Source organism: Pyxicephalus adspersus, chromosome 2 (assembly GCF_032062135.1).
Source record: "Pyxicephalus adspersus chromosome 2, UCB_Pads_2.0, whole genome shotgun sequence".
NCBI lineage: Eukaryota > Metazoa > Chordata > Amphibia > Anura > Pyxicephalidae > Pyxicephalus > Pyxicephalus adspersus.
Window position 1 is genome coordinate 79,103,752 of NC_092859.1, and position 20,484 is coordinate 79,124,235.

General features: G+C 34.6%; 1 protein-coding gene across 1 annotated transcript in view; it reads left to right on the plus strand.

Annotated features, from left to right (window-relative positions):
* Window positions 1-459: 459 nt before the first annotated feature.
* Window positions 460-20,484, plus strand: part of LOC140323815 (dynein axonemal heavy chain 3-like) — a 333,376-nt gene continuing 313,351 nt past the window's right edge. Inside the window, exons 1-4 of the mRNA XM_072401190.1 lie at window positions 460-653; window positions 6,087-6,195; window positions 11,878-11,997; window positions 17,323-17,493. Coding sequence (XP_072257291.1) covers window positions 526-653; window positions 6,087-6,195; window positions 11,878-11,997; window positions 17,323-17,493 — 528 coding nt within the window. The 5' untranslated portion in view covers window positions 460-525. The remainder of the gene's footprint in view (window positions 654-6,086; window positions 6,196-11,877; window positions 11,998-17,322; window positions 17,494-20,484) is intronic.

Genomic DNA, 20,484 nt, shown 5'->3' on the forward strand with positions numbered 1-20,484 from the left:
ACATATCTGTTTGCTTCATATTTGTCAATACATCTTTTCTATTCTGAAATTTTAATATACAGATAAGAAGAAAATAGTCCTTTAGTGATATAATTATATAAATTATAATTTTTGTAGCATTATGGAACATTGAAAAACATCTCAGTTGCTATATCTGACACTATAATGCTCAATGTAGAAATGATTTCTTACTTGATTAATGGAAAATTACCCCTTGCACTGCTGACATCAATCTACCATTGACCACAGCCTAAAGACGCCTTAGCAACTTCAGGAGGAACCCTGGTTGAGAAACACTGTTTTTAGAACCTTGATATGCTTTTGGACATAGTCTTGCTTCTGTTTGAATCATAAGTACCTAACTAATAGTAGTATTTAATTATACATTCTATTGTTATCTTTGAGCTGCTTTACATGCTGTAATATTTTTTTTCCTGTTTTTTTTTTTTTTTAGCTCGAGATGTTGTTTTCAATTTGAATAATCGTGGGATCACAAACTGTTTTGATTTTGGATGGATTGCACAAATGAGATATTATTGGGAGGAAAATAGTGTTGTAGTAAGAATGGTTACCACAACTGTACCTTATGGATATGAATATTTAGGTAATGCAGGAAGACTTGTCCTTACACCGCTGACTGATCGTTGCTTCAGGTAAATCATTATTCAAATGCTTATATCGAGCAAATTAATTATACATTTCATATGTGTAAGAAGACTTGTAAAACCACAAAAAGTAGAAACCCCACTGCTAGAAATAATGATCACTGAAAATATCTATCTTGTTTAATTAAAAAAGTCCAAAATAGTTGATAAAAGCTCTGATAAAATGCATTTTTATTTAGTTTTTTTGGGGAACCCTGCACTAGGTCTTCTACTACTGCTACTAGGTATAGTGCAATCTGCAGGAGTAGGATGATAGTTGCAACTAAAAACAAAGGTCAGCCCAGGGTGGCCTGTGCTGGTGGCTAAAATCTCTAATGAATCCCACCTGGAAATCCTAGTTCCTTTGATTTTATTTCAAGCAAGTTGCTGGCTGTGTGACTGAACAGATTAGTTTCAGTTACATGTGCAGCACCTTGTGTGGAGATGGAAATAGAGCTTCCATCCTTCAGACTAGGACTATTCTCATAAAATACTGAAAATACATGTTGATTTTGCCAGATAGTGTTCCTTGTCATTCATTTCATGTGACCTGCACTGAAGGCAAATAAAACATTTTTCCTATGTAAACTATAAATTCTATCAGTCACTATGTAGTGGAGATGAACAATGACAGGCATATTAGTTATCTAGTCTGGATGATAGCCATGGTTCCCTCCATGGATACAGTGCACATGTGAACCAAAAGTGTAATATTCACAGGATTACCATGTGAAATTGAAGTAGAAAGTAAACTAATGTAGCCACCATATCCAAGGTTAAGGGACAATTTAAAACATTTTTTAGTATTATATACAGTATGTTAAAACTTTCTGGAACACAAAGATCGTTAGGTGTTGGGCTGTATTATAGCGTCTTTTATGTGCTACAGTTAGGCAAGTGTTCTTGAAGGGTGCCAGAGGAGTGAAAAATCAACTTTCTCAAGTTAGAATGTGCTAAATAAACAATCACATACCACCTTAAATACATTTAGGGTATGTATAAGGCAGTAAATGTGCCATTCCATTAGCATTCTTTTTTTTTTCTTTGTTTTGGTAATTCATCTTCAGTAAATGTTTGATCGATATCAAAAGTTTTACCTTATACAAAATGCCCATAAGTATACTCAGAATTTATTTTGAAACTCTAGAACTTACCTGTGACCTTGTGTATTTATCTAGTTACTAAATTCCTCAGTATTTCCTAATATATAATATAACATTTCTTAGGGGATACATTGTTAGCACTCTTGCCTTTCCATACTGTAATCCTGGGTTTTTTCTTACCAGTAGAGTCAGATGTTTACTTTTTCTCTCTTAGGCCCTCTATCTTGTGCTCTAGGAATGAATATGGAAGGGCAGCCATGATGAAAGTTAAGGGTAATTGGTGGAAGCCATGATTGTTCTGGGCAAAGTAGCCCTATGCTAGGCACTTTTATTTTTTATAATGATAATTTTATAGCTGGACATAGCAGTAATATGCCATCCTAGTGGCCATGGCCTATATGGCCTTGTAGGTCCAGCCCTGTGTGCCAGAAATGGTATTTCCATAGTGTTTGTTGAATGTTTGTATGGTTTACACTTGGTACTCCTACAAACATACCTTTAGGTTTGTCTGCTTCCTATATCCCGACAACTGCAAAAAAGACATTGGTTGCAAAATTCAAGGGTACAAACTAATGTCTATTCAGAAAAAGGGCAATGCTGAATAATACTATATTTGTAGTAGTCATTTTAGAAGAAAGTAACTCATATAGACAATAGGAATTCTTTTTTTACTTGAGTATATACCGGCAAGAGTATAATAAAGAATATGTATTCCTAACCTTTTCAGTTTGTCTCTGAAATGATTTTATTTTTTGTTATCCCCTAGAATCCCATTTTTGCTGATTACAGAAATCACAATGTACCAGTTGTAAAATAACACAATTTAGAGTTTTGAAAGTAGTAGTTTAACTATTTGCAAGATTCTTTTGTCTGTAATAAACTTTTACAAGAAATCTCTAAATTGAATTTGGTCTATTTGCGTAACCTAATACATACACCTACACAATGCAAACAGTATGCCGTCTCTGTCTTTTATATTAAGCTGAGGTATTTTGTGTGTGTCCTGAGATAGTGTTTGGTGTCTCAGTATCATAGCAACCTTAAAAAAAGAAAGTTTGTTTAATATAAATACCTTCCAAGTAGCGCATTTAGTTTTTACAAAGTGAGCATAATGATTCACCATAGGAACTTGAGAAAAATGCCCTCCTGCCAGATAACATTTCTTTGAATGTCTTTTGGTGTCTTACTGGTATCTTACTAGAATAATGTCATGCTGCCATTTCTAGACAACAATTAATGTAGCTATGTTCATGCAGACAGCAAGTTTGTTTGTGATTTGTTGTCTCTGGCAGAGCTAATACATTTAAAGTAGCTTCAAAATTACAAAACAAGAGTGATTCAAATACCACCTGTCGTTTATGGTCGAACAGCCATTTATTTACCACATTTTTTTTTAATGCAGCACATGCTGACCTTTGCGTAAACAGGAATAAAATGTTTTCATGTCTTCACAGTATAAGCTTCAAACTAAATGAATTAAACGTTCCCTTAAAAATGTAAATAGGAATCTGGCTCTGCTAACAAATTATATATTTATTACTATTTATGTTTTTTTTTTTAAATTAGGTAGTAAGATTTGAAACTTGTTTTAGAAAGCAAAATGTACAGATCTGTTGAGATGCATCTTTGCCTTTAGTGATTTGGGTGCCAAGGCGCAAATGTATGGTGACCATGGTAAGCCAACTTACCATTTCTTCCAAGCCCAACACCAATCAATTTGGAAATTGCCATATGACATACCCCCTGATAAGGAGCTGTTTAATGTTTTGACTTATTCTAAGCTTGTCATCCTTTTTATACAATTTAGCTAACCAAAAAATCTTCTTCGCAAAAATAATATATACATATTTTAGTGCAGTGTTTCTCAACCAGGGTTCTGTGGAACCCTATGGTTCCTTCTGAAGTTGCTAGGGTTTCTCGAGCCATAAGCAGTTTGAGTTATTCTTCCCACTGACCACCATGATAATGTAACTTTAGTTGTGGATAAAGTAATTATAGTAGGGATTGCCTAAAGACCTAAAAGACCCAGACCAGACATGCTCTAGTGGATAGAAATATTTCCTGAAACAGAAATTACCTTGCTAAAACTATAGCTTAAAGATCTTTAAAATTAGGTTTATACATTTACATACAGTTATTTTCTGTAAAGGTCCTGGCTCTAATATTCCAGTTGAATTCACAGCCCCTTCTATTATCATGAACAATGTCTAGAGAATATAGCTTCATTTTAATCATTTTAAAATAACAATAAAACAACACTTTAGCCACATTTTTGTCTGTTGTCTCTCCTGTCTCTTATTTGCAAATATTCATTTTCTTTTTATCTTATAGCTGTTATGATGTAGCTCTCTGTACCCTCTCAGCTCTCAGTCATGTCCACTTTTAGGGAGGTAATGAATGGACAATTTGCATTGCTTGCAAGTACAGCAGTTAATCATTAAACATTTAAAGTAGCTACTAGACCCTATGGAGAAAGAAAATAACGGGCTCTAAATTGGTCCCTGTTGGGACCTTTGCTGTTTAACATATTTATAAAATATATAGAGTTTGGGGTTAAAACTACCATTTCTGTGTTTGCAGATGACACCAAAATATGTAATGTAATTAATTTCATACAGGATGTCTATAATCTACAAGCAGACCTGGATGTGCTGTTTGATTGGGCAAAGTTACAAAGTTATGCACTTGGGGGCTAACAACATGCATGATTCATACTGTCTAGGGGGAATACATTTGGGGGAGTCAGAAATGGAAAAGGATCTGGGGGTTCTGGTAGATCATAGACTTAATGACAGCATAATAACAGCATGCAATGCCAAGCTTCAATATCTAAAGCTAGTAAAGTACTTTCTTGTATTATAAAAGAGGAATAGACTGCAGAGATGGAGACATAATCCATAATAATTTGTCAGACCACATCTGGAATATGCAGTCCAGTTTTGGGCACCAGTTCACAAAAGGACATTGGAGAAAGTGCAGAGAAGGGCAACTAAACTAATAAAAGGAATGGAGGAGCTCAGCTATGAGGAGAGATTAGCTGAACAGAAACTTTTGCCCATTGAGAAGAGATGTTTAAGGGGAGATATGATCACCCGGTATAAATATATAAATAGTCCATATAGAGAACTCTCTTCCCAATTATTCACTTTGAGATATTTTCAAAAAACAAGAAGGCAGTCTTTGCATCTGGTGGAAAAGAAGTTTAAGTTACGGATAAGGAATCGAATCTTCACTGTAAGGTCTGTGAAAATGTGGAATAGGCTCCCTCAGGAAGTAGTTTCAGCAACTACTATAGATTGCTTTAAGAAAAAGCTGAATGCTTTTCTAGACGCACAGAATATAACTGGGTATTGAGCTTTAAAGTAAAAATAACAGTCACTGTTGATCCAGGAAACATTCGATTGCCTCATGGAATTAGGAAGAATTTTTTTCCCACTGGGTTTTTGCCTTTCTCTGGACCGACTATGTCCACAGGGTTTTAAATTTGGGATATGTTTATTTCCCTAGTGGTTGAACTTGATGGACTTGTTTTTTTTCAACCTAACTTTACTATGTAACTATTGTAGGAGTTAGCTTGACAAATGGTAGGCAACTAGCAGGAATGGATGCCACATCAAGGTTATATTAAAAAAACAACAACATAATTATCCCAACAGGATGGCTTAATGTCAGCCGGTTAAAAATCACACAAGCACCTATCTTCAGCTGTCCCGTGTCTATAACAGTCCATTTTCAAATAGGCAAACATTCCTTTCAATAGGCATGTAAACTATTAGGTTAAAATAAAGTGTTTAAATCATTTTTTATGTAGACCAGGAACAAAGGTGGGGTTGCCTAATACTGCATCATGTCATTTTTAAAGTGTTCATTTCAAAAATATGCAGAACATTTTTTTTACTAATATTTTTCAGAGTGACCCAGAGTGAAAATATTTAATAAAGGTTGAACATTCCTGCATTTACTTTTTGCAAACGCCTTAACTAAAATAAAAGAAAATGAGCTTTACCCTAGAGGGACAGAAGTATTCTGTAAATATTCTTTTGTTTATTCTTACTATTAATTACTATGTATTGTTGTGGTTGGTAATGACCTCTGTATTCCAGCCCTTTCCATTTACATTACTCTTGAGTCTCTAGCCTTAATGTAGTTTAAAAAAGCTCATTAGGGATTATAACATATGAACACTTTCCTCTAAAACATATTAAAATATAATGTTTTAATATTTATTTTCATTTCCTTTATGTACTTAAAAGTTTCGCTAACACTGCAGTTTCTGTTAAATAACATTTTGATCTGCTTTATTAAAGAAACAAGCTGTGCCTTCTTTATTTCATTCCAGAACTCTAATGGGAGCTTTACAGCTAAACCTAGGAGGAGCTCCAGAAGGGCCAGCGGGAACAGGCAAAACAGAGACCTGCAAGGATTTGGCGAGAGCAGTAGCAAAACAGGTAATGTCAAGTGTTAAAATATATATTACATATAATATTACATTTATAACATGATAGCACATTGGTTATACGAGATAGAAAAAATTCTGAATGTTCAGGTGGTTCAAACAACTGACTAATCTAACCAGATAATAAAGTCAAACATTATTGCAGTTCTGTATAAATTACATGTGATTTGTAAATAAATTTGTGAACTTGATTTAAAATCAGTCCTAATTCCCCATATAGGAAGATTTAGACTGGGAGAGGGAAGATAAGGTCTGGTAGTCAATGATATGTGTTAAATGCAAATATGTTGACAAGGAATATATTGATAGAAGGCAACAGCAGAATTATATCATATCAGTTTGCTGCTGCTCGTTTTTGTCCAACCAAAGAGCTTGTGCAGAAAGAACACCATTTTATTCATTTTAGCATGGGTAAGTAACCCTGGAAGGATGGATATCTGACTGAACAACATGGAAGAAGTGTCAATTATCACAATATTACATGGTACAACAAGGTTTATTATAAATATATAACTTAGGAATATATAACCTCATGAAAAAGATTCTATAAATCCATAATATATGATTTGTTCCTATCTTGAAAGTAGTCACCCAAGTCTACTGCCAGGTTATTAAGAAAAACAGGAAATTTGTACAGAAGGAAGGGGTCAGGAGTGTGTTATGTACAGAGTGCAGGAGTCAGAAGAATGTTGAGGTCAGGTGTATACAATGGCAGGGGTCAGCAGTATATACAGACTAATACACATCATCCTCTTGATTCCTTCCACCCTCCTTATTTACAGAAGAGCAGTACCTGACATGAGTCATTTTAACAGCACTCCCCCCATACATACACCCATATTCCACTTATTTATGCTCACACCTACATATATAGATTGGATGTACGTATCTTTCGGCATCATCTTCCATTCCATTTACCCATGTAAAAAAAAAAAAAAACATGTAAAAAAATTTAGAGGCAGTGGTTCTTAAGAGAAGCAGCATGATAGACTACCTTATGTTTAATGCCTCATTTGGCATGTGTGTACAAAATTTTGGCTGCCCATAAGCATCATGTCAGGCAGCTACAGCATCAGCAAGCATATGCAGAACCCAGGGCTCCGTGCAATAAATTTATTTATTTTCAACAGTTAGATCATGCTCAACTTGTTGCCAACCCCTGCCTTAAAGCTTCTTTAAAAAATATACTTTTAGCTTTAACATAGTTATGATGGTTTGACACACTGTTAAGTTCTTTATTGCTGTCTGTTAATCCTTTAGAACAATTAACTTTTTTATTTCTTCTGATTATCTGTCTACTTTAATTGAGACAAAGGCCCTGATTTATTAAAGCTCTCCAGGGCTGGAGAGAATACACTTTCACCAGTGAAGCTGTGTGATCCAACAAACCTGGAATGAATCTGGTCCAGGATTCAAAGCATTTGCTAGCAAATAGCAAATGATATTGAAGAAATCCATTCCAGGTTTGCTTGATTACCTAGCTTCACCGGTGAAAGTGTATTTTCTCCAGCCTTGGAGAGCTTTATTAAATCAGGCTCAAAAAGTGAAGAGGAATTTACAAGTTTTGAGTTGTCACCCGTATGAGTATTACATTTTCCTACACTATTTAAAACAACATTCGTCTAAGTATTTCCTATATAAGCTGTATAATTTGTTGTTAGCCTGGCATCCGAAAAAATGTTATTACTAAAAGAAAAATGTTTTTACCAGTAGCATCCAAACAGCATATATATGTTTTCTCTTGTTCATGTTACAAAATAAAAAGATTAATAAAGTATTTGGTTTATATAACTAACCTTGTACACAAGGATCATAGCATAGGCTATAACTATTAAAGAACATTATATATAATGCTATGATGATGGTCCTGGGATTTCATTAAATAATGTGTATATATATATATATATATATATATATATATATATATATATTCCTTTTTCACTACTGCATTTAAAATGCATAATTTGCATATTGTTTTCTTTAACATTAAGAAACATTACATTTTTTCTCACCTCTACAATTATGTGGAAACAGCTTGTTGCATATTGTATTTCTAATTTATAACGTGTTTATTTGTTATATAAATTGTATAAATTGCTCCACAGACTCAGCTAGAATGCAAGTGTGTGGTGTATGGTTGTAATTTATGAACATATAATTTGTGTCAGTTCCCCTGACATTTTAAAAAAGATCTGACCACCTGCTATTTCTGTCATGGTGGAAAATCTTTAGTTCTGTTTCTCTGAAATTCCCCACACAATGTTCATACACACAATGAATTTTCTCTTATGTATATCTCTTAAGTATGGAAGGGTTTACACATTTGATCATAGTACAATATGTTAACAAGCATGCAGACTATCAAAGTATATTTATTAACAATATTGGCTGCCTTACATAACATATTTTATAGTTAATTCTGTATTTATTAGTAAAATAGTAGTTAAACATACATGTAAGAAGGTAAGGAAAAAACAAAACACAAATTACTTGTGGAGGTAATTTTTTAATGAACGTCAACAATACTTCATGACACATATACCTGGATATCTAACATACAGGATAGACAAAATATCATAAAATAACAGACAAACAACCCAATCCAAAATAAAGTGAATTAAAATGATTAATCACCTTGGTAAGTAAACAGTGTGTATTAAATCATCCCTAATGTGTGTCAGGGTGGTTCTAAAAGAGAGCATAGCTTCAGAAAATCTGTCAGAAATCCATAGGCATCTGCAAAGACATATATTGACCTACAAAATCACAGCAGTCAATGTGTGGTCTAGGTACAGGTGTATTAGGTGTAACAAATGCTGCCTTGAAACAGAAGACAGGCTTGAAACCTTGAAGAATCCTAACTACCCAAAGTTTGAGTGGAAACTATGATGTAATGGTCCAGGATATAAAAAATGTGGGTCAATGGGCTGGAAACATAAATGTTTTGCAGACCTTAGCCAGGCCTTTAGCCAGAGGACAGGTGTAGTCAAGAGCGAATAGTCAGATGTTTTTGGTATAAATTTTGCATTATTCCATAAATGTGCTCTTAGATCCAAGGATGAGTATTTGTTGAAAAGTTACTACGTTCTCCAAGATGCTGTAAATTAGTCAAAACTGAAAGAAAACTGATGTCATACATAAAGAAGAAAATTATCTGCATACAAAGGCATTTTATGATGAAACAAGTTAGTTTCAGTCCCATGAATGGAACTGCTGTTGTGAAAAGCAATAGCTAAGTACTTCATTATCATCAAGAAAAGTTGTAGAGATGGGGGATGTCTAATTGGTACCACTTTTTAGAGGGAAGGGGACAGATAAAGTACTAAAATTCTGCAGTTGGCGCTGACAATAGGGCCACAATCACTAAGAGTATATTAGGGCCTAAACCTAGCTGCTTGAGTGCTAGATGGAGTAATTTTCAGTTGACCAGTCAAATGCTTTTTCAGCATTGATCAACAAGACAGGGAGGTATTTTATGTCTACAAATATAAGAGATAGGGTGGATAGTTTTATTGAAGGCCTCAAGGTTTGGCACAAATAATACTTGTTCCCCATGGATCAGGTATGGAAGAAAAGGCAAAAAATCTGGATTTTGAAGGAGATGTCAACACTGAGCAGAATGATGGGTTTGTAATTGGTAAATAGATTAGGGTCCTTGCCTGATTTAGGGATGACTGAAATATAAGCTAAGAGCTTATCAGGAGGAAAAAGATGATCCATGTCAATGGCCAATTAACCTAACTGCATGTTTTTATAGTAACTGTGGGATCAAAACGGTGTGCTCTTGCAAAGTATCATTATGTTTTTGAGCATGTACCCTTAAATCATTCATTTATTTTTCAATATTGTCAATTTTTTTCTCCCTGAATGTCTCTTCAGGTGAGACACTTTTGATCTGTTGGTATTTTTAATATAATTCACAACTTTAAATGTCAGGAGGGAAGTGATTTGATATAGGATTTCATATCCCATCCATCCTCAGCTCTAGGAGGGCTGAGATAAGCTTCTGGAGTGGGTTAGCAACATGTTCTAGCAATTGGGGGAAGGTAATCAGTGTGCATTGCTCACCTTATAAACAGCCAGGTTGTCTCTGAGTGTGGAGGAGAACATGCTCCTAATTCCATCTTGCCTGCATACTTCTGCTTGAAAGTGGGAATAGAAGAGCCAGGGCAAAGGAAATAACTCTCAATCTCCCCTGGGTGAGAGCTTCCCTTGATCTCCTGGTGTTCCTTGAGCTACTGCTTGCCTTTATCAGAGAAGAGACCTGGTGTTAATATCAATGGAGCAAAAGCATAAATGAGCAAAAAGCCCATATGACATTAGGAGCTTTGAGTAGAAGTGTCTAATACAACAAGCATCTAACCAAACCCCACCATAAAAAAATATTAGATATATTTATACAACACATACTTTTTGCCAAATAAGTGTTTGTTGGATTCATTTTCAATATCATTGCTTCTTGCTGGGTTGAATAATTCAGTAAAAATATGTCAAACACATAATATACTCAACACATAATATACTCAAAATGGATTGTCCCACACAATCCCTTTCTTTTACTCTGAAAATGCTACTTGCCTGGAAATCTCAGGGTTACACACAGATTTATTATGTTAATTTATAATTATATAAATAACTATAAACATTTACTTAACACTGTGAATGCTTCTTAACTTAAATGCTTCTTGATTATTAAAAGGGTTTCAGTTTGATGGAGACCCATTGACAAAAAAGCATAAAAGTACCCAAAAGTAAAAAAATATATATACAAATATTGTACAATGTTCCAAACAAACAAGCAAAATAACTGTTTCTAAAAGTTCCACAAGAAGCCCCACTGATATCACGATCACCTAGACAAGCTGGTCAAAAGTCTGCAACTAAGATAAGACTTTTTTATAATTATTTTTTCTTTACTTTATGCAGCTGAAAGGTGGAAAGTCAATTTAGGGTTTTCTAATTCAAGACTACAGTCTGCATTGGATTGCCATGTCAAAGCTTACCTAGAAATCACATAATTGGGAACCATCCTGATTATTTGCTGAGCATCTCTACTTGAACAGTTGGGCTTAAAGCCACCAGCTGTGCAAAGTTTTGACCAGACTTTGCCCAGCATGGAACATTGTGCTGGGAAAGGTTTACAGATATTTTAATGCTTATATACAATGTTTCATATCACAGACCTGGTTCAGTTTACCAAGGGTAAAAGGAAAATCTTTTTCAAAATTAAATTAATAGTTAAAAAAACACTAGACATTGCCACTGGGGAACAAAATAAAAATAGACTGGAAGAAAAAGGAAGAGTTTGTTTTGCTCTGCTTTAAGGGTAACATTAAAAAAGGCAAATTCTTTAAATTACCCAAATAAACTGAAGCAGTGCTATCTGGTGCAGGCACTCTACTCTCTATATAGTTTTTTGCCACAGATGTAGCATTTTTTTTCTGGAAACAGGCAATGGCAACCTGCAGAGCTGTTCTGACAAGATCTCTTTAATTGTCAAATATACAATTTATGAAACTTCAATTTAAATTAAATCATTTTATTATCACTACAGATTTAACCATGTATAATTTATTTACTTTTATTCAAGTTTTTTTCACATTGAAAATATACGCTCTGTACTTTTTGTTTTCATAATATAACCCTCTTTATTCTTTTTATTTCTTTTTTCCAGTGTGTTGTTTTTAACTGCTCTGATGGACTAGACTATAAAGCCATGGGGAAATTCTTCAAAGGTCTGGCACAGTCTGGAGCTTGGGCATGCTTTGATGAATTTAATCGTATTGAGCTGGAGGTAATTCTAACACTCTTTCTCAGAAAACTTAATATGCACTGCAAGTAACAATTCTGCAAGTGCAAATATAAATGCAGAGATAAAATATTGACTTTCAAATTTAGTACTTTCATGTGTATGTACACCTAAACAGAACATGGCTTAATATCAGAAATAAGATGCTTTAATAAAAAAAAATATGAATCTCTAAGCTATGTATTTGTGAACAGTACAGCTATTTTTAACAGCACTATTATATCAATAATATACCATAATCATAGCCATGAAATATGAAGTTGTATTTAAATGACCTACACAGTTAAATTGTTCTAATATAGTCAAAAAGTTGTCAAATACCTTAACTAGTTATTGGGTATAGATGTTTTATATTGTAAAGTGTTGCTTTTACTTAATTTATATTTGTTGGTAAACAGATTTCTTGATTGCAGTTATAAGTTAGTTCTCTACAGACACTGGAGTCGGAAGCATAGAGCATGATTTATTCTCCAAGACTGAAGAAGATACAATTCCCTTGGCAAACTTGGGTGAACCAGCAAACCTGGAATGAATTTCTTAAAAGTCATTTGCTATTTTTTAGTCCGTGACCAGATGCATTCCAGGTTTGCTGTGTCCCCCAGTATCCTCTCCAGCCTTGGAGAGCTTTAATAAATCAGGACCATAGCATCCAGCACCCACACCTACTCTGTTGCCTTCTTCAGCTTCAAATTTATTCCCAACAGAAGCTCCTGCTAGGACCCTATGAGGCTTGGCTTGCCTCGGCCTGATTGTTGCATGCAGTCTTCAGTCAATTGAATTGCACAATGCTGCATACATTGAGTTCCATTTTTTTTTTCCAAGTGTAATTTATTAGCTATATACAGTGTCAGCTTATATTATTTTAAGTGTTTCTAGCATTTATTTATTTGTCTTGTTTTACAAGATAGTAGGTGGAAGGGTTGATGTGGCAACTGAAGGGTTGCTGTAGACATGCAGGAAGTCATAATGCTGAATATTAATAATATAATACATAATGTTAACTTGCAGCTTTCAGAATTTAGAATTCATAAGGTTAGAAATAGAAGTACACATACATTAGGTAAGTTAAGGCAAGGTAACGAAAGTAGTAGAAAAATCACACCTTTGAATGTTTGGTTTATTTCTAATCACTCCAGTGGCTGTAGACATGTGCATGGCCCATCATGCTTTGCATTTCTCATTTTTCCCAACTGAAAAAAAAAAAAATCACAAGTATGGTAATAGGAAATAAGTCAGAAGAAGGCAGAACTGAACTTGACAGCTCTGATATAAACGTAAGCTTCTTTAGGTGCCTAAGTTTAATGGAGACATTAGACTTCCTTCCACAATCCTAAATGTTGTGCTTTCAGTTTCCTAGCTTAAAATGTATGCCAATTGTAAATACAGGTCATAAATTAGGTACTTTTCATGTTCATGCTACTCTTTGTAGCTTGGTGGCCTTAAAGCTTTAGCTATATAAGAAATGCTAAATTCTATTCAATATGTTTATTGCTGGTCATCATTTTGAAGATAATACCATATAATATGACAGTGATTGGTATAAATGGATTGTTTCTTGCAGGGATCCACTGCCCCTAAATGATTCAAGCAAAACAACAATTGTTTTCATTTGAAACCTGATTAAATTTAACTAAATCAGACCTGTCTTCGCTGATTTTGAAACTGAGATTTTTTTAAAAGTGTTAATATCTATGATACATAGATTGTTTACAGAAATACATACATCCAGCTTTATTGGATCTATTACTGCTCCACAAGGCAGACATCTCATAAACCAAATTTAGATTATTCTTTTTCTTTGGTGGGTGCTGACCATAAATTGCCTCATACGATTAGTAAATAACCCAGCATTTTCAGCAGCTGTAGAATGACCAACTCCAAAAGCATGTACTGTTTTCAACCAATGTACAAACACTACTTGATTTGTTGCCTTCTGGTATACAGTGTTCCAAGAGAACAAATGATTAAATTAATTAGACGAATGAGTAAATGTACCACCACTGTATGAACAGTGCCAAAATAAGCTTTCCAGTGCTGCACATAACATGATCACCATTGCTTTAAAAGACTAAATTTTGTTTACGAATATACACTGAAATATTTACATTCGGTGATGTTGAGTCAAGAAACTCTAAGAATTTATTGTAGAAAACATTCTGTTTACCTGTGTTTTGTTTGAATGAATATAATAGATAGAGTATATTATACTAAATTTTGGATGCAAGCAAAATCCACTTCCCTGTTAAGTGTACCATTCCGCTACAAATGTGTGATGCTCAGACCACAATCCTCCATTCATGATATCAAACACAAAGAGCCCAGCACTCTAGCATGTAGCCTTGTAAACTAGAACTTTATTCAGAGACTCCTAAAACAACATATTCACTGTTACATGCTTCAGAGTATTAAATCCTTTGTCAAGCCTATTGTTAGTCTGAAATGCGTAGCAGTTGCTATGTTGCTTTTAGGAGTTGTTGAATAAAGTGCCGGATTTACAGCTCAGCATACTGGAGTAGAGACCTTCTCTTTGTGTTCTAAATCCTTTAAAGTTTCACTCTGTTATTCTTGCCATTACAATAGAAGCAGCCTTAATATATTTTGAAAAGAATGTTTCTGAAGTTTTTTTTAAACTTTGTGTCTCCCTGTCCCTAAGCATTAATTTCTGTAATTTCTTGCTCTGGGTAAAGAAGTAAGGGGAGTCTGAGATTGCAACAAAAATGATAATATTTTTACTCAATTCTAATTGGAATTTTTTTTACTTCTTTTTAAGGTTGCAGAACTTTCATACTTTGTTTTATTGTTATTTAGCCAATTATGCAGAGCAGAATATTCATAGCAAGTGTATTGTCAATTCCTTTTTATTCCTTGTTATTACGTCTAAATAATTAGGCAAGGGTTAGTAGAAATTCCATGATTTTTGAACCAATAACGTGTATGATAGAGTAAGGAAAGGGGTTAGATAATTTTGCTAATATGTTATTGCTTGTAAGATTCACTTGTCTATTTGTATTGGTGATCATTATCAATAAGACAGTAAGTAAGGCCTAAAGTAAATCCTCATATTTGGAGAGCAAATCTTCCAATTAGTATAGTTGATCTGGTGACAACTGGTAGATGACAAAACTGAAATGTCTCTCAATTTAGAGAAACTTCTTCTTACCTTTTGTTGTGTTTTCTAGAAATCAAGGAAATTCCCACTAGCAGGTCACAGATAGCATTACTGCCCTAACCCCCCCCACCACCACCACCACCAAAAAAAATGAATTAAGTTTCAAATCCCTGCCTACACTAAATCTTAAACAGGGGTACTTATACTTTAAAAAGAATGTAAACAGGGGACATGAAAATGTAAAATACCATATATACAGTTAATATACAAGTTATTGTAGTTATTTGTTATTAACATAACCTTTCCGTTTCAATCTGCAGCCCCTGTAATTTTTTTTTTAAATGACAATAAATGAAATCTTATATGACAACCTGGAAGCATTTTGAATTCGGTGGGTGAAGTTGACCAGTGATGTAATTTCCTACTTGTGTGACTGGCTTATTGATTTTCCCAGAAGTCTGCACTAACATACAATGTAGAAAAACATGTAGTCACCAGCACTTCTCCAAACCACCTTTATTGTCTGAAGGTGATGTCACAATTCATTGCTGTTGCTGTCATTTTGAGCACTCATTAAAATTAAATTGGTCATTACCATAAGGTTCACAGTTCCTTTTTCACATTTTGCACTAATAAACAAGTCCAATTTTAGACATCCCCTTTGTTAGGATGGTAGGTAGATCTGACAAGGAAGGATTACCTGACAGAACAAATTGCAACATTAGTTTCTGGTTTAGTGAGAATCCCCCTAAGGGTTAATTATGTTTAAATGGATGAAGACACTGCACCTTTTCCCATTAGAGCATACGAAGTGCACCAGCTGAATATTTTGAACTGAAAATTCAGATTTATGTAAAGGATATGGTGGGACAAAAATATATTTCTTTAGAATGGAGAAATAATCACCTCGGACAGATTTTTTTTTCTGAACAGAGAAGGGGTACACTTTAAGGCAAAATGTGTTGCTTAGCCTATTTTCTTCTCCTTGGAAGCCTCATGTGTTACACAGTGTTTTCTCCAGTGCCTTTTCAATGTCTTCAGTCTGGTTATATGATATGCTAGGTCATGCATCATTACACTGGCAGTGCTGCGATTGGCATCATTTTGACCTGGGTCAACAGATTGATAGTGTTAGTGTAAGACACTTCTGAAATCTTACAGAATTTTTTGACAGGTACATCTGAACTTCTGTTGACCTCTTTCTGCATTTGCCTCTTGAAGGGGGTGGGGGTGGGGGGTTACAATCCCATTGACCTGTATGGGAATGAATAACCTGTTTGAAATGCATAAAAGCCCATGACACAGACACTGCAATTGTCAGCGCTGATCCCCTTCATCTTAATACTTGGAATGCAGAGAGCTGTTGTATGCTCCCACCTGCATTTTTTTTAATTCCTGAAGTACAATTTCAGGTAAAAATAGCTTAATGTTGGATTTTTAGTGTTGGCATGCTTTATCTAATGTATCTGGCTGTGCCATGTTGCCTGCGGTGCCATTTGCTGAGCATTCTATATTGTTAGATAAAGCTGTGCCAATCCCCAATCATATGTAAGAAATAATGTTTTTTTAAATTTGCAAAGTGAACTATCACTACTTTTATTAGGTTAAGTGAATTATTCCTTACAAGGTAATATTTGTCCTTGGTAAGCAAACAGCCTGAATTCCCTTAGTAAATCTAGGGCCTTTAATCTTGACTGTTATATTACACAAAATTACACCAATAAAGTTATCAAGAGGAATATAATTGTAAATTATTTTATTTATAAAATGGTTTTGTGCCTATTGGTTTGTTTAGAAATCTAGTTGACATAAACTAGGAACCAGAGGCATTAAGCGATGCATTTGTATTTGTTCGGAGAAACATTCTACTAACCTAAATTTTCACTTACTTACAAAGTATCCTGTTACTCCAGTTGGGCATTGTGTCTAAAGACTGACCATGCACTTCACTGGGTACCAGAGTTGACCCAATTTCTAAGTTTTCTCTATAATTTACCAGATCCAGTTAGACCCATCGTCCTTAGGGAATATTCATCTATATCAGGATAAATCATTGTAATACGAGGGCAGGAAACACATGTTTTCTAAGTAAAGGAAATATATTTTATGGAGGTACAGGATTAGAAGAGGTGTTAGACTTAAATTTTTGCAGTACTTACAAAATAACAATAATTTAAAAAACATTTTTGTTGACCCTTTAGGTGCTGTCTGTTGTTGCCCAGCAAATTCAGACTATTCAGCGTGCCATATCAGAGCAGGTGCAAACATTTGTGTTTGAAGGTACTGAAATATGTCTGGACTCATCATGCACAGTATATATCACTATGAATCCAGGATATGCAGGAAGAGCAGAACTGCCAGATAACTTAAAGGTAATCTACAGTTTTTATTTAGTAAACTGAAATTCACATTTTTATACAGATAACTTATTATATGTAAAGAATGCAGTTAAACCTTTTGCAGAATGGACCTTAACCTTTCATGCTAGTCTGTTTTTATTTAATTGGAGGAATGTGGACTCATATTGCCTGACTAATATTGTGCTTTTTTACAGTTTCTAAAGACTTTTCTTTTAATATCCCCTTTAAAGCTAACCAGTGTTTAAAACTTCTTGTCAGGGGTATTTTTTTGTGATAACTCACATATTTATCAGATGGCTGATCCTTGAGAAGTTTAGTCCCAGTTGGTTGGATCATACATTGATAAATATAACTACCAGCATTCTTGGTCTTCAGCTCGTTTTCTTTGAAGATGAGTATTGAGTTCTGGACCTTTAGGAGTTCTGCCCCCATGCTTTTCTAGAGAGAAAGAATGAAGGGCAAAAGCAGGTCCAGGCCTGCTGCAGAAGCAAGCAATTTTTTCCTGGCATCTGGCACTTTCCCAGCTACTCACACCATTTGCAAATTTGACAGTGGGTAGCAATCAACATTACAGAACCACTCACTGCCACCCCACTAATATTCTTTTGGGCTGTCTACATGTAACTTCTCCCCAAGGATGTGGTTCATGAATGTGAGGGAACATTACACTGCAACCTCTCCACCAGTCTGAACATTGCCTTACTCATACACTATAATCTCCTTTGGCAAACCTAGCTGCAGTTCTATACCTAGAGATCCACAAGAAACTTTGTTGCACATAATTCTACATCAGTGTTCTGTTACAGAGGAACAAGTGGGGGTTAAATCTGAGCTGGATCTAACAGTCTTAAGAAACTGGATTCTGCTCTGCTTTTGGATATTTCTCAAGTATTTATCTTCCTATCAAGTAAGTTATAAAAAATCTGTAGCAAAATTAGCCACTGGCTGGCCTGGATTTGCTCTACCTGCAGATGAAGGAAGTCATGTACTAGGTGACAAAGTATAACTTTTCTTAACTGGAATTACACTTAACCCTAAAACAGCTAAAAAAAGCAGGGACATGGAAAATGATTTACTTAAGGGTAGAGAAATGGGCCCATTCTCCCACATTAGTCTCTACTTTATTTTACTGGTGCAGGATGTTTGGCACTCTCATGTAAATACTTTGTGCATTCCCAGAGTGGTTTGTGCAGCAGTCTGCTGATAAGGACATCCTAGGCTCTGCACCAGGTTTTGCAATAAAATCAATTGAAACCAAAAATGTTAACACAATTTGAAGCATTTTCTCATCCACTGGACCAGTATCCCTCCTAGTATTCTACTAGAAAAAAGGCAAGCTGGATAAGCAAGGCGCTGTTATAGAGATACTCGCACATCTTTTTTTTGAGCCTTAGGCCTGTTTGTCAATAAAAAAAAATGAAAACCATAAACCATAGCTCACTAATAAAAACACTAGCCCTGTACTGAAGATCAAAATTGACACTTTAAACTGTTGCTTGTCTATAGCCCTGAATCACATCAAGTGTCAGTATCACATATTGCCTTAAATGGTTATAACTTTTTTCTCTAGGTAAAGAACAAATCAAATTATATTATTGCTCAATTTTTTACCTAATTCACCAATTTTATTTTAATGACCTATCCTACAAAGACACACTTAAGAGCCGTACACACGTCAAGTTTTCACGCAATCTTTTTAGATGACAATTATCTAATGTGTGTACCTAGCTTTAAAGATATATGAAATTGTTTTGCAATAGTTGGAGAGCTAGGAAACATGCAAACATCCACAAAGCTGATACTACTTGGAATGAGTAATAAAATAACATGAGTATTGTGTGCACACAATATAAATAAATAAACAAACAGGTAGGCAGGTAGAATTAACAGCAAATCTGAAGTTCTGAGAACAATATAAATCATAGAAAGGGAACCTAATGTCAGAATGTAAAAATATGCTCCTAAAATAGCAAAGTATTACACATCACTGTACAAACAGTTCAAGCAACTGTGTAAATTTTACAAAAACTAATTGTAAAAGGAACTGTCAAAAAAGGCAGATGTTTTTTTAAATCTTTAGAGTTTAAGCATAGTAAATAAAGCAACAAAATACATAGGATTATATGAAAAATAGAACAATTTACAGTTATTTACACATAGAATACAGTAAAGGTATACAAAAAAAAAAAGTAGCCCAAAATGTTAAGATGGGATTTTTTTTTTACTGTTCGAGGAAATATGGCTACCTTTCTTGTGGAGACAAGAGGACATGAGGACAAGTAAAATGATCTGTTCCACCTTAATATCTTGTGATGAAGTCTTTTGTACACACAAAAAAGTGTATGCCAATTTATTTAAGATGTTAACCTAAATAGAAAACTATTCACCCCCATTTTGTTAATTAATATTTTAAGTGTTCCTAAAAATAATATGCAGGCCTCAGGCATTGTCCATCTTCTATAAAGATACAAGTCCACTAAAAATAAAAAAATGGATTAACAAGTTTCCCCTAACCTCAAAGTAGGTTGGCAGGATGTTTTTTTTGGGAAAAAAACAATAAAGCAAAACAGTACCAACATTCTCCTAGCACATAAAATTAATAAATAAATGTGGCAAGTGGAGGTGCTGTGGAGATAAATAACTTAATGGTTATTTAACTCCACAGCACCTCTGCTTGCTGGATTTTTTGATAGCTGATGCTTCTGTGCTATTATGCATAGCTTTTAGGAGATCACCAGTAAACTTTGATTCTAATTTCACACCCGCCTAATCCTGGCCAGTGACTTTTTGGAATTCTTTAAACGCTCCCTGCGAATCCCCTGAGGAAGACTTTCTGGCGAAACGCGCTGGGTTACAAACGTTAACACAGTGCAATCCTGTGCTATAAACATATCTTCATAGGGATTATTTGTCCAGTTAAAAGGTCATGTTCCCAACTACTTACACGTGGAAATAACCTCCTATGCTATGTAAAAATGTTGGTGATTTACCACCCACATCTTG